The following is a 14,580-nucleotide window of genomic DNA, read 5'->3' on the forward strand; positions in this document are numbered from 1 at the left end:
TAAAGGATAACTGAAATCTTTCCTTGGGGAGGAGACATTTCCTCTTGGTCACGTGCACTTGCTATCTCACTTTGCACTTACTCTCCCTCTCTCTCTGTCACTCTCTGTGCTCTTCTCCTCTTCCTGTTGGATTTAAGATTTCGTGTTGACTGCTGGAGTTCTCCTCCCAGTAGTGTGGCTTTTGTTTTTCTCCTAGGGAAGAGCAGATTCTTGAAACAATGGGCTTCACTATGCACTCCATCTGCTTCACCTTGAAGGTGAGTTTGCTGCTGGGCTCCTTGCTGGGTCTGTGTTTGGGTCTGGAGTTTATGGGCATCCCCAACCAGTGGGCCCGCTACCTCCGCTGGGATGCCAGCACTAGGAGCGAACTCAGCTTCCAGTTCAAGACCAATGTTTCTGCTGGGCTGCTCCTCTACTTTGATGATGGTGGCGTCTGTGACTTCCTCTGTCTGTCCCTTGTTGATGGGCGCATCCAGCTCCAGTTCAGTGTGGACTGTGCGGAGACTACAGTTATCACAGACAAGCAGGTCAATGACAGCAACTGGCACTTCCTGATGGTCAGCCGCAATCACCTTCGGACGGTGCTAGTGCTGGATGGTGAAGCCAAGCCAGGTGAGGTGCGTCCACAACGCCAGTATATGAATATCGTCAGTGACCTTTTTGTTGGTGGAGTCCCACTGGACATCCGTCCTGCTGCCTTGACCCTTGATGGTGTTCTGGGTGAGCCTCCATTCCAAGGATTTATTCTGGATCTGAAATATGGCAACTCTGAGCCACAGCTCCTGGGCAGTCAAGGGGTCCGACTGGAAATGGAAGGGCTTTGCGCAGAAAACCCCTGTGAAAATGGTGGCACGTGCTTCCTTCTGGACGGTGAGCCACACTGTGACTGCTCAGCCACTGGATATGCTGGCAAGCTGTGTTCTGAAGGTAAGAGAATACTTTCTGGCTTCCCATTGATCTTTACATTATCTAAAAAGTTGATTTGTCACTTAGCAGGGCTACGGTTGAGCTCTTATCCCTGCTGGTGGCTATCAGAGGAATTAGAGTTCCACCATTCTTTTTCTAGCTTGAATTAATGAAACTGGAGTAGATAGAGAGCATGAGCAATTGCAAAAAGTGCCTTTCTGAAAGGATGCTGCATTTGTAGCATGGGCAGATTTTCATCAGCAAACTTATTAGTAAGGGTAGAGAATATAAATTGGTAAATACAGAAGTACCTTGTGTTGGTAAAAGCAGCAGTAAGAAGTTATCTTAGCTATGTGGGTGAATTCTGCTACCCCGTGTCCTTGAAAACTGAGTGAAGTATTGGTGAACAGGAGCCATGTATGTATGGCTAACGTAACTGATTGAGAAGACATTGCAGAAGTTAGGCCACCTTTGATGTGAGCTGTTGCTAGTCTGTGGAAACCCGATGCTCCCCCTCAGTTGCTTGCATACTGATCGCTGAATGGTACCTTGATTGTTTTAGCATCCTTGATTAAATTGCTTTGGGACCTGCTGAACGATCTTACTTAGTATTGCAAAGGGATGAGTGATTTGAGTGTTTCTACATTGTTTCATACTCTTTTCAAATTTGAGCCCAGAAGTTTTAAGTCATGCAAACCACATGATGAAGTGTATTTCAGGGTTTTTTCCTTGGTCTTTAGCACTGTGATGGTAATTAACTCTGTATGTGCAAGAGACTTAAGTAAGTCCAGTGAAAATCGCTGTGTGAATTTCAGAAGCTCATCACAGCATTTTTTTATGACGTTTGGATTTAAACACAACAGTTTGAGCTTAAGCCAAAGATGAAACCTGGGCAAGAAGTGCCTAGTCTCAAGGAAAAAAAACCTGCGATTTTGTCAAAATGGAAATACTTGCCATAATATCTTATCACAACAAGCATTTGTTTACTTCTTTTGGCAAGGAAAATAGATTAACTACAATTTAGTATGTAGAAGGCGAGAAATGCTGAAAATAAAGTCCCTATACTGTTGATATGTAAGCAAAAAGCCCTATAGAAATACTGTTTAAATACAGCTCTAAGTTTACAGTATAGATGGAGAAGCAAACATGTTTTTATAGGAAGGGAAGGTTTGGAAAAGAAACATGACATCCATATGTGCATTCATTTTAAGGTGCTATTAATGATAACAGAAAATTTGGCTTTATATCCAAATATTACAGTAACAGTACATGACCATTAGATAGGAGGTGTGAGCCCATGAAGTGCTGAACACCAGAATTCTTCCTGGCTATTTGCTCCGCACCGATCAGGTCCAAGCCAATAATGAGCCAGAACTGTTTTCTGTGCTTTAACCATGAATCATGTGGAGCTGGAGAGACTGATGGGTGTGACCAAGCACTTCAGGAGCTGCGCCGCTGGGTCCTGTCCTCATAAACTTACAGAACAAATACACCTCATGTCTAAATGCCAGTTGTGGGTGATGGAAGATAGCAAGAGCCACACAGGCATGTGGACCCTGAAACATAAAGATACAAGGCTCTTTCTGCTGCTGGACTAATGGATCCAGACTCTATGGCTTGCTGCTCCAGACACCAACAGCATATGGTTTTCAGTGAACGTCTTGAGAAACTACCGTGAGTGAGTGAGGCTTCCATGTATCTGTGGGGCAATTGTGAGAGCTCTAACCAGGGCTCAGGTGGTGGAATTTCTGCATTTCCTGTGTGGGTGGAGCAATATGAAATACATCTTCTAATGAAGCCAGGGATATTTCTGTTGTAGACATCATGGATCAAGCAGTGCTATTGTTACCTTTTGAAGCCATGCGTCACCATTGCTGTTTGTTTCCTATAATGATTCATCAGTTTCCAGCCCAACCTTCTATTAAGGGTGAGCAAAGATGTTTGTCACAATGTACCTTTTTTAATAAACATTTTTAACTCACTGTCAGCTGTGGTCTGTTCACTCACATGTAAGATGCTGTGCAGAGAACTTTTCCAATGGAACAAATTTAGAGATTTCCACAAACAGTCATTATCTGGTTCTTCAGTTTTCTCTTGTATTACTACATGGTGTATATTTGGTTTATGTCAGAATTTTATAATCAGCCTTGTTTTCTGCCTCCTTTACGCTGCACCAGTGGTGATTTCTGTGTGTTAAATGCTGTCACCTAAAAACGTTACAGTGTCTGTGCAGATTGTGAGAAGAAGGGGAAAACCGGAAGAAAAGCTGTTTAGTAAGTAGAAACAAGCAGACAAAGAAAAGTGGTGAGGAAACAAAACAGGAACCAAGTTAAGTATAGCTACCTTTTTATCTGACTTTGAAAAACTTATGAAACTCCAAAGATGCTCTCTTTCAATTCTGTGAGCGTGGCAGAACCTCCACTGATGAGTGGTAGGAACAGCAGAACTGGATGCAGGCTCTTCCTGCCTGTGGGTTGATTGCCCATTAACCACGTTGTATTTTCTTTGTTTGCTTTTTTCCCAAGAGATTGAAATGTTTGTTGTTGGAACTGTTTCCTTATCCTGCCTCTGGATACTTGCAGAAGTAACATGGTTATTTTATTCCCAGTCTTTTTTTTTTAAAAGGACATGTTCTTTCAACTGGATACCAACAACTCCCTTTGGATGGGGGATCCTTAACTCCATTACAGTATTTACTAGTCTGTAGGCTGTGTGTGTATTTTCATTTCATCACCGGAGTTGGCTCTTTTACTGGGAAGTGATGGGATCCAATCAATACCAACTTCTGTTTGAACAGCTAAATGCAATATGTACCTTTTTAATAATGAGTTCTCTTGACAGTGTCCAGGCCATTACTTGGCTATTGACTGATGCCTATGTCTGCAGATGGTAAAACCACAGCAAACTCATTTATTCTGTGGCCAGAGAAATAAGAAATAAATAGAGAGTGGAACCTGCTGAGCCTGTACTGTGACAGAATGAAGCCCTGTTTACAGTATTAGGGGTTACTGTAAGGCAAAGTGCAGTTCCCGTTATGGTGAACCTCAGCAGAGGACAACCATTCCATATTGAGAAAAAATTGTAAACCCTGTTGAGAATGTGCCCTGATGTGCAGAAAGATTTTTGGCACTTACCATGCACCCAGAGTTACCAGGACTGTGTATGTCATGGTAGCTACATGCCCAGATGGGTAGCTGAGCTGGTCATTGCTGGTCAATGAGAAGTATGATTTCTGTGTCTGAGTATGTACAGCGGGAGTGCAAATGCGTGCAGACTTTGGAAGGTTTGGCTGTTTTGAATAAAAAGTGATACTATTTTTATTGCAGTTGGGGTAAACTGGTTCATTGAATCTGACAGCTCTGTAGGGTATGAAGGTGGCTGATGTGAGTAGCAATTAATTTGTATGATTCTGGGCAATGGTGGCATTAGACAAGAAAGCTGAAATCAGACACACCTTCCCCTCTAATAAACCTCATCAGTCTCTGTGGGATCCGGCTGCTGCCAAGAGAACAAGGTTCCTGTAGAATTTGAGCAGCACAGATACATTCATGTCACTAGGCGGGGGGAAAAAACCCCCAAACCTTCCCCACGCAAATTTTGCAAACAGCTGTGCTGTAACAGCCACGAGCATGTTCGCATCTGCTCATTCAGGATCACTCTGTCTTCCTTAGTCTGCAAGAAATTCTCTCTTCCTCCGACGTCACGGTGTAGAGAGTGAATTCACTAATGCGGACAGTATGAGTACAACATTGTACGCAGAAAAGTGTTTTGGTCCAAGACCTCACACCTCTCCCCAGGCCCCTTCTGGACTTCATGAGCGAAGGTGAACAGAAGATGTGCTTAGAAATGACATTAACTCTGCTTCTAGTTGCAGAACCAAGACGTTGATGTGACCACCAGCTTCACAAAGCACCATGCTGAAGCCTTTGTATTGCCTGCAGGGGCTGTTTCTAAACGAAGCCTGAATAGGGGCCTGATTGCACCTCTTCCCTTGATTACAGAGCAAGATTTCATGGGGATGCTGCCTGCTGAATGACAGAGGGGCCCGTTGCTCTGTAATTATCACACTTCTAACTGCAGTGGGAACAGATTTTTCTATAGCCCCTCAGCTTTGTTTAAAGTGACAAGTTACTGCAGGATTTATCCTCCACCTGCCCCTTTGGAGCAGCCCAGTTTTGGCTTCATCTAAAAGGACTGCCTAGCCTTGCTTGCAGTCACCATATCTCCCTGCCAGCCACCCCAAACTTTGTAACACTAAGGGCTAATTTGGCACTTTGCCATGAGCCTGATTGGTACACTTAATTTGCATATGCATTTACATACATTTTGTAATCAGAAACAAATGAACATGACCATAATATTTGCTTCCACTTGCATATTCCTTGATAGATGAATATAAATTGGTTGTTGTTGAATTCACCAGCAATAAACAGCTGCAGACCCTCCCCTTGGTCCTGTGCTCTGCAGTTCTGGGACACACTTTGGGGGGCCCAGATCGTCACTTATGAGTACAAAGCTCTAGAATTGATGGTCTCCAAGGGCTGTGGAGTAAATATTGCAAGAGGCAAATCTGCTGTTTTATGCCACTTCTTGTGCCCCAGCTCTGGCCATTGGGCAAAAGCTGGTAAGAACTCTGCTCATGACTTAGTTTTGCAGCAATTTGTTTTTCCCCATCTCTTTCTCCTGCTTATTCTTCCTGGTTTAAGTTCCTTTGGTTCTATTGAAAATAGTAATTTTTTTCCAGTCTGGCTGTAATTTTTTTGATGCATTGCCAGATGGGCACCAGAGAAAGATGATATGTTGAGATATTAATTAATGTTTATAAAGAGTTTTGAAACTCCAAAGTGCAGTTTAAGCATTGTTTGTTATTCTTAATAATAAATATTAAAACTGAGTAGAAGCTGCAGAATTTCAATTTAGATCCCACACACCCCTTCACAGAAATGGCCTAGGACCTATCTCTGATCACTAGGTGTGGACTACCTGCAGCTCCAGACCAAGCTGGATTTCTTTCGTTCCCAGTTTCGTTCTGCTTTTAATGTAGGGGAGCCACAGGGAGATTCCAGGCCCCTGTATGGAGTGTGGCATTGATTCAAACAGTCTAGCTGCCGTACATGCTGACAGCTATATTCTTCTTGTTTCACTCCTCTGTATTATAGATGACCATGAGGCTACAATCCTTTTCTGCTTGATTGCAGATCAGCTGCAGCCCTCAGGCAACAGACAAGTTATAGCCCTCAGTTAGGCAAAGGCTGGATGTCTTCTCTGCTGAAATGAAGCAAATTGAGGTTGGGTACAAAGGAGATTGCCATTTGGTGTGAGGTAGAACTGGTGAAGAGTGAGAACAATTTGCAGGCAAGAAGGAGGTGGGACTTGGGGAAAAAACAGGATGAAAATGTTACTTTATAAAAAAGTAAGACCTAGTTCATGTAGGCTGTTTACAGCAGCTGTTCTGTCTTGGTTTTACCTGCCTGATAGTATGAGAGAGCAGTTCTTGGCTATCACAAAGAGTAGATCTGAATGGGCTGAGTGAGCTTCTGGAGGACTAAATCTAGCTGGAGTATGGATACCAGCTTCCTCTATTAGCCCATAGACCAGCCTGCTGGCTCCTGCTCTGTCCCAGAGTGTGCACAGCTGGGATCTAAAGTGGAATTTTTGGACATTACTAAATAACGATTTAAGTAAAAGTAACTAATAATAATTATGAAAGTGAGCAGAGCCAGAAATTTCTCTTTCCAACTTATGGTCAGGAGATAATTTGGTTTCAGAAGGAAGACATCTTTTTTCCTTTGTTTTTGCCCTGAAAAAAAAAGCAGGGGAAAAAAAAAGAGTTGATCTATTATTACTGTCCAGGCTTCTGCTGAGCTAGGCAGCCTGTTATGGAGGTCAATCAGCAGTAAATATAGCCCCAAGCAAGACAGCACATGCTGTAGCCTTGCTTTCATCCTTATTCCAGGATGGAGGTGTGCAGGTCATTTGCCACAGGGTAATTTTTGTTAAGTTTTGGTGGAAAATGGAGGGAGATAATCATCCCAGCTACCTTGAGGATGCTGGAAACGGCGTGACAAAGCTACAGGGAAAGAAGTGGAGGAGGAGCACATCTGTCCGGCAGACTCTGGCACTGCTAAGAGAAGATGAGCCTCTGCACGTCAACCTCAGCACTGAGGGCTCCCGGATGCGGGAGAAGGTGGTAATCCATGTGATGAAATGGTAGAGCGGCCACCTGTCCTGGGCCAACTTCTGATTTCACTTTACCTCTTGTTCCTTTGCTGACCCACTTTGAACTTGACGGATAGCAAAGCTTCTTTCTCTCCCTATAGAAAGCAAGGCAACTGCTGTGTTATTGCTGTCCAGAGACAGCAGTGTGACTTTGGGGTGTGTGTCATGTGTGTCAATCCTTCATTGCAGACAGGCTCACTGCCATTTTAAACCTACCCTGTAGAGCAAAGCATTTGCTCTTCCTCTGTCTGTGAACAGGTCCAGGAGCTGACAGCTGGGTGCAAAACAGCTGAGAGAGGCAGATGTGGGGATGTAGGGAGGACTGTGGATGTCACAGACTACTTGAAACAGAACTGTCTTTTATTTGAATGTGTTTGCTCTGAAATGGGGCTGGGACCTGAGTACACTGGATTCACATTCTGTGTTGCCAATAGTGTTGCTAGTCATGCTATTTCAGCTGTCCAGGCCCTACCTGCATATACCCTTGCTCACTTCATTGTCCTGAGAGGAGACCAAGGTATAATGTGTAAAGAAAGTGGACAGGGGCATCAGAACTTGGATGGTCCAGTCATGAGAGCGTTAGCACCTAAGAGGCTAATTTCCATTTCTGTCACAGGCTTCCTGCATCCCCAGGGTGATTTGCTGGCAGACTAAAGGACTCCAAATTGAATCAACTGACCTTTCTTTGCAGGGGATATGTACCTGGTTACCTTCTGTGTCTCAGTTTCCATATGTGAAATACGTAGCCAGTGGAGCTTCCTGTACTCTAGGTGTTAAGAATCCCATATGCTTCTGTATGATGGTGATAGAGACATATAAATATCTTAGCAGGACAGGTAAATGATGATAATTCATGAGCACCAATAGGATGACCTGGTTTAATTTTCAGTTTTCCAGCTAGGCTTGCAGTTAGAAATTAAGGTGTCTTTCCTTGTTAAGTGGCCAGCTTTGAGGAGCATTCTTCATCTTTCTTTTCAACTGAAATCTCCCAGTTTCCTGCTGCTTTGTGCAGTGTCACACTATGAGTACTCAGACCCTTCACAGACCAGGCTGCAGTTGTGCTGGTGAAGGCAGAGCCCAAGCAGCAGTGTAGCCTCTTCCCTGTTGGGTGACACGGAGCAGATGCTGCACTGCAGGGTGTTGATAGGAGCAATGGGAGGAGAGCTTTTGACTCTTTTTTTTTTTTTTTTTTTTTTTTTTTTTTTTTGTGTCTGTCCTGTGTGCTCCACTGACTTCCCCCAAATGCCCTCTGTCATGAACCTCAGACTCTGATCAGATGCTTTTCCTTGTGCAGTGACCCACCTCTGCCTACCAGTCTGCATTGGCACTCTCCCTGCTGTGGCTGCTGGTTCCAGCCTGCCCCTTTCACCCTCCATGCTTTAGATTCGCCTCGACCTTGTGCTGTCAGGGAAAGCAGAGAGACTATAAAAGGCTACCAGAGCAGAATGGCAGAGTTTGCACTTCCTCTGTTCCTGTATGAATCTTTGCATAAAAAGCAGGGCAACAGAGAAGAAAGCCTATTGGGTTGTTTTTGAGTGTTTAATTAGCCCAAAGCTGGCAAGTGTTTTGTGGTTCTAAGGCACTGACAGAGTAGGTAAAATCTTTTTTTCTTTTCCTGTTAACTCTTGTCAACACAACTCTGCTTATTAGATACAGCAGGTGTATTTGTAGCTGGTCTGCAGTTTGTAATGTAGGCCAAGGAGAAAAGGGGTACTTGGCTCTCAGAATTTTGCTCTGAGGTGTGATCTTCCTCCTCTTATTTGTGGAATTTGACCAGTAAAGTAACCTGGGTGAATGTAATGGACTGGGTTTGGCTCTGAGTATTTGACATAGACCTTTATCAGAAAGGAAGAAGCAGTTCATTGGTAGATGTAGAAATTTGAGCTGTAGGTTAAAACCAGGCTTCAATCTCTAATGCTGCTGGCAGGCCCCAGAGTTAGCTCAGCTGCTGCATTTGTTCAGAAGCCTTTCTCAGACTGGGTGGATTTTCATTTCTTCTCAGTTTGTTGCTTTAGTACTTGAGAAAAATGGCACTGTCTGAGTTTTCCAAACCTCTGGTGTGTCTCCACAGGCATGCGTTTGATTTTTTGGTCTTTCATGCTGCTTCCATCCTGCCAGCTTGGCTTTCAGGGCCAGAGTGCCTCTCAGTACCTTTCTCCTGAAGGTAATATAGGAGAAATCCTTGGAGCTAAAGGCAGGCTTGTCCACTGAGGCTGGTCAGAAACCACAGTTGAGCCGGAGATGGCTAGCAGAGATGAGAGCGGCTTGTGTTGTGATCTGCTAATTTCATAGCTCAGTGGCGTCTGCAGTTAAATTCCTTAAGCTCCTTTCTGTATGTGGCCAAAAATATATTGCTTATATTCCCCAAAGAATTTTTTTTTTAAATGGGGAAGAAGTGTATGGATCATTCCTTAATAAATTGCTGTTAAAAAAGGAAGAGAAAAAAAGAAAAAGGTGAGGCTTGTGGAGAGGAAAGGAGATTAAATTGCTAGTCTAGGACCATCTAAAAGAAAAAGCTGGGAAAGTAGCTAGAATTTCTGTGCTTTTTCTTCTGTCTATTGCCCTTTCCTCTGTGGCTCCTGTGAGAGCTGCCCTGGGACTTGGTGTGGTAGGAGGCAGGGGGCTGCGCAAAAGGACCACCGTGCATGATGCCTGCCAGACCTCTGGTGTAATTGGAGATCGGTGTAGGTCCTTGTTATTCACACAGCTTCAACTTTTAAGGAACATAACAGGAGATCAATGAACATAAAAACCCCATGGATTGGATATATTGCCATTGTGAAGCAGTAGTGCTGTTACATCTCTCAGGATAACCAGAGCTGGTTATATATATATATATAGTTTTTTTTATATATATAGAGGTTTATATTAATGTCAAAGATGAGGCACAACTCACACAGGCATATGTAGCTGAAAAGTTGCCAGCTCAGGTACTGGTAGCTGTGTGATCATGGCTGCTTGGAAGGTAGTCATATGATGACAGTAGTATGGTAGTTTATTATTGGGTAGAAGACCCTCTGAGAAAACATTGGATGCTGCAGAAAATGGCAAAATCCTCTTTCTTCAGAGTTCCTCTAGTGGGCACTCTGCTGTTGGAGATCTGATTTTTCTTCTTCATTGAAAATAAAAAAAAACATTAGGGCTCTGATGATCAAATTGTAGTTCAGGTTACTGGCTTAGCTGTCTCCTCCTAAATTTTCTATTTTACTTCATTAGTTAAGCTGAAATGCTCAGCTGTGCCTCAACTGCAGCAATGAGCACATCTACAACGAATTCCCAAACCTGCTGGTTTTGAACAGATGAGAGACCTACATGCCTATACGCTTTATTTCTACTTCTCATCTTACATGTAAATGTATTTGCAAGGCAGTCTGTTTTTTGACTGCCCTATCTTGTGGCATGTTCAAATGAAAGCCATGTGAAGCAACATCTTGACCAGCTAAGATACATCAGAATAAGACAGCTTGGAAGTGTTTTCCTCATGAGAAATGGTGGTTTCGTTCAAATCAAAATATTTAGGAAAAATTACTGATTTTGATGACAGTCTGCAGAAAAAGCAATGTATTTTTATTTTGTAAAATTTCTAGATTCTGACTTTGTTTAAAATGTAATTTATATCAATTGTACCTATATTTCTAGCTTATTTTATAAGTTTATTGTAAGCACTGCTTAGCAGTAACTAAAACATCCCTGTATTACCAACACTTTCCAGCACAAATCCAAAACATAGTCCCATACTAGCTACTATGAAGAAAATTAACTCTACCCCAGCCAAACCCAGCACACTTACTGACATTATTGTCCCTAATACGGACCTATTACTGATGAGCTGCAATATATCACAAAAATGTTGAAGTGTCTTAAGGAAGGGGCATATGCTGCCTGTCCTGGTTTCGGCTGGGATAGAGTTAATTTTCTTCCTAGTAGCAGGCATAGTGCTGTGTTTTGGATTTAGTAGGAGAAGAATGTTGATAACACACAGAGGTTTTAGTTGTTGCCAAGTACTGCTTATGCTAGTCAAGGACTTTTCAGCTTCCCATGCTCTGCCAGGGGCACAAGAAACTGGGAGAGGGCACAGCCAGAATAGTTGATCCAAACTGACCAAAGGGCTATTCCATACCATATGACATCATGCTCAGTATATAAACTGGGGGGGGTTGGCTGGGGGACAGCGATCGCTGCTCGGGAACTGTCTGGGTATCAGTTGGCGGGTGGTGAGCAATTGCATTGTGCATCACTTGCTTTGTATATTATTATTATTATTATATTGTTACTATTATCATTACTATTTTACTTCAATTATTAAACTGTTCTTATCTCAACCCAGGAGTGTTTCTCACTCTTACTCCTCCGATTCTCTCCCCCATCCCACCGGGGCAGGGGGGGTGAGCGAGCGGCTGCATGGTGCTTAGTTGCTGGCTGGGGCTAGACCATGACACTCCCACACTGACTAAAAAGCTCTAATGAAAACCCATGGACTGAACCCCACTGTGCTACAACTGTGGGAACTGTTAGGCCCGGACGTGGAGACAAAAAAAGACCTAAGCATAGGTTAGACTTGACCAGAGGGGAGAACAGATTTCCAGCTCACAGACAGTGAGCAGAACGTGGAGCACAGGTAGGGCGATGAGTCAGATCGATGCCCTTGGAAACCTCCCAGGAGAGAAGAGCAGTGTGAAGAACTGTTATCATTTAAGTTCATTGGAAATGACAGATCTGTAGGTACTGCTGTTTGTCAAGAGCTCCACTAAAGGAAAGGGCCAAGGAATGATCTTGGGTGGACAGGACTTGGGTGGGTTATTCCCCATTTGAATTCCCAGGTATGCCAGTATCATTGAACAGTGCAGTCTCTGAACAGTGGCAGTGAAGGCAGCAAGGCTGCATATATTAAAGAAGAACCAGAGCTGCTGATTTGAAAGGTTGGGATTGTCAGCAGTTTGGTCTTTAGCTTTTTAGTGTGTTGGATTGAACCTAAGTAGTTTGCAATGTAGCTGGACCTGAGGACTGGGCAGTGGGCATTCCTAAAGAAGAGCATAACAAATACCTCTCTGTGCAAGAAATGTTCTTTGAAATGCAGCCAGTCAAAGCTGAGATTTGGGCTGGATGAGCAAGGCTTTGCCTATGAAAATCACTTGGGAACTGCATTGGTATGGCATGACAGCCATTCTTGAGCTCTGGGATGTTTTCCCTGTCGTTGCTGCTGCCAGTGTGGGACTCCCAGTTTGCCCGGGGCAAAAGATAGCTAAACCAGAGTACTAAGTAACAGATCCTCTATCTCGGGAGAACAATTGGCTGCGATTTCAGACCTCATTTGTCAATGGTGTTTAATTATAGCCCTGCTACCACTTACAGTGGAGGTCACTGCTCTGTTGTAGGTCTATTTAATGCTCCCTCTGGCCTTAAAAATCTATGAATCTATATTCCACTATTTTGGAGCATTTGTAACAGTTTCTACAGGTTTTCTTCCAGAGCTGAAATTGCTTAAGTTTCCTCTTGGTTACTTGACAAAATGTTGTTGTTGGAAAGCTGGCTAAAACAATTTAAACCACTTTTCAGGTCTGGGAGTGAAACAAAATGTAGGTTTCATCTGGTTTAGTTTCTAGCCTTACACTAGCCCAATTGTTTTCTTCTTGTGAACGGCTGGCTGTGCTGCAGTGTGAGCACATGAACTATCTGAACTTGCAGATACAGTGTCATTAATGAGCTATTCTGTAGAAAATACATCAAATGTACAGATCATTGTATAAAATGTGTTCTCGAACATCTGGTCACATAAATAGTATTCAACTTAAAATTGACCTCATACACCAAATGTTCTTCAGTTAGGCAAAGCCTTCATTCATGCTGGTGAAAGTTGTGCTTAACTAAGAACTAAATCCAAATCTGTTTAGATTTGTTGATCTTGTCAGTTTAAAAAAATACTACTTTTAAGTCCCATTTTGAAAAGTGATTCAGGCACTTTGGAGCCTTCTTAGTGGCTTGGGTTTCTAAATAGTAATTTTGATTGTTTTACCTTCGTATTGTATTTATTTCCATCCTTTTTCACCTCTAAAGATTTGGCCCAAAGAGCACATTTCTATTTGAGATTCTTTCCTTGCCTGTGTTTGCCTTCAGTAATTTTAATGATCTGATACTGAACTAAACCCAAGGCCATTCAAATGCTCTTTTTTTAAAACTGAAGAAGGAAAATTAATTGCAATAATCCTGCTTTAATGTGATGTTAAAGTTGTGAATTTCAGAATTAAATGGTAGTACCTGCTACAATCAAAATGCCACATGTCATCCATTCAAATGTGCTTCAGGCATCCTGCACTTGAATTGTGTGCAAGGCAGGAAAATAAAAGAGCTAAAATGCTGTCAGGTTAATAATAAATAGTGCATACATGTGGCACATTTCATCAGAGTATTCCTAAGCATCTCACAACTACTGATAAATCAGTCAGCCTTCACATCACTCTACCACACTGTGAAATGCATGTTATCTCCATTTTACTGATGGCAAAACTGAGAGGCAAGCAGAATGTGAATTATTGAAGGGTAACAAGTCAGAAGCTGCCCAAGGTGGGATTGGAATCCAGAACGCTAAATCCTAAGTATTAAACAATGTAGTAGTTTATCTAGTTTTATCCAAGTGTGCTAGAAAAGCTGCAAAATACTGTCGTTTACACCGAATGTGAAGCTAAAAATGGGGCTTTGGATTTTAGGGATTCTTGTAAAATTTCACCTGATTGAAATGCAAAGAAACATCTCTTTTAATTCATTCTGGTGGAATGGATTGTCCATATCAAAGAAGTTCTGCCCTTTGTGGCTGTTGTCGCATAACTTTGTCAGCTGAAACCATCTTGAACCAGCTTGTTCCCTACCTCTTGCCAGTGTGTGCCACGCTATTTGGGCTATGCTTTATAAATTCCTCTGTTTAATGTTGGTTTGTAGTCAGTAATGAGGAAAAATAGATTTGTTGCAATAAAAGTTTTAGCTGGTTTTACTCATCTGTGGTTTATGTGCTCTTCAATATAACTTTTCAAAACAGGGAAGAGAAGATCCAGTTCCTTTTAATGTTTCAACTAGAGAGAGGTTTATGATTTCACCAAAAATACCAAAATGAAACACTAATTCCAAGTCTTTGAATGCTTTACTGGACAACCCCTTGGATGGAAGGTGACAGGAGAAAGTGTAATGGGGTCTTACATTTCCCCTCCTCTCTGCATTTCTGCAAACTTGCCAAGGTGATGCTCTCATGTAACCTTCTCTTCCTGCCTAGCATTCATTGTCAATATAAACGGTTTTACTGGCAACTTTGTCCCAGGGTGGAGTGATTCCAACGAACCACTGGAGGCCAGGACTCTTATGTGCTGGGCTTCCAGCTGAGAGAGAGATCTGACATTAGAGAAGTTCACATGTGATGGGGACAGAAGAGTTTTTGATTGGACTTTCTTGTTTTGTTTGGTTATTTTG

General features: G+C 42.7%; 1 protein-coding gene across 10 annotated transcripts in view; it reads left to right on the plus strand.

Moving 5' to 3' along the window:
* Window positions 1-218: 218 nt before the first annotated feature.
* NRXN3 (neurexin 3) overlaps window positions 219-14,580 on the plus strand; it is a 1,006,895-nt gene continuing 992,533 nt past the window's right edge. For all 10 annotated transcript variants that reach the window (XM_075711856.1, XM_075711855.1, XM_075711861.1 and 7 more), the window contains exon 1: window positions 219-927. In XM_075711856.1, coding sequence (XP_075567971.1) covers window positions 219-927 — 709 coding nt within the window. The remainder of the gene's footprint in view (window positions 928-14,580) is intronic.

The sequence above is a fragment of the Pelecanus crispus genome, chromosome 6, assembly GCF_030463565.1.
Source record: "Pelecanus crispus isolate bPelCri1 chromosome 6, bPelCri1.pri, whole genome shotgun sequence".
NCBI classification, from domain to species: Eukaryota; Metazoa; Chordata; class Aves; order Pelecaniformes; family Pelecanidae; genus Pelecanus; species Pelecanus crispus.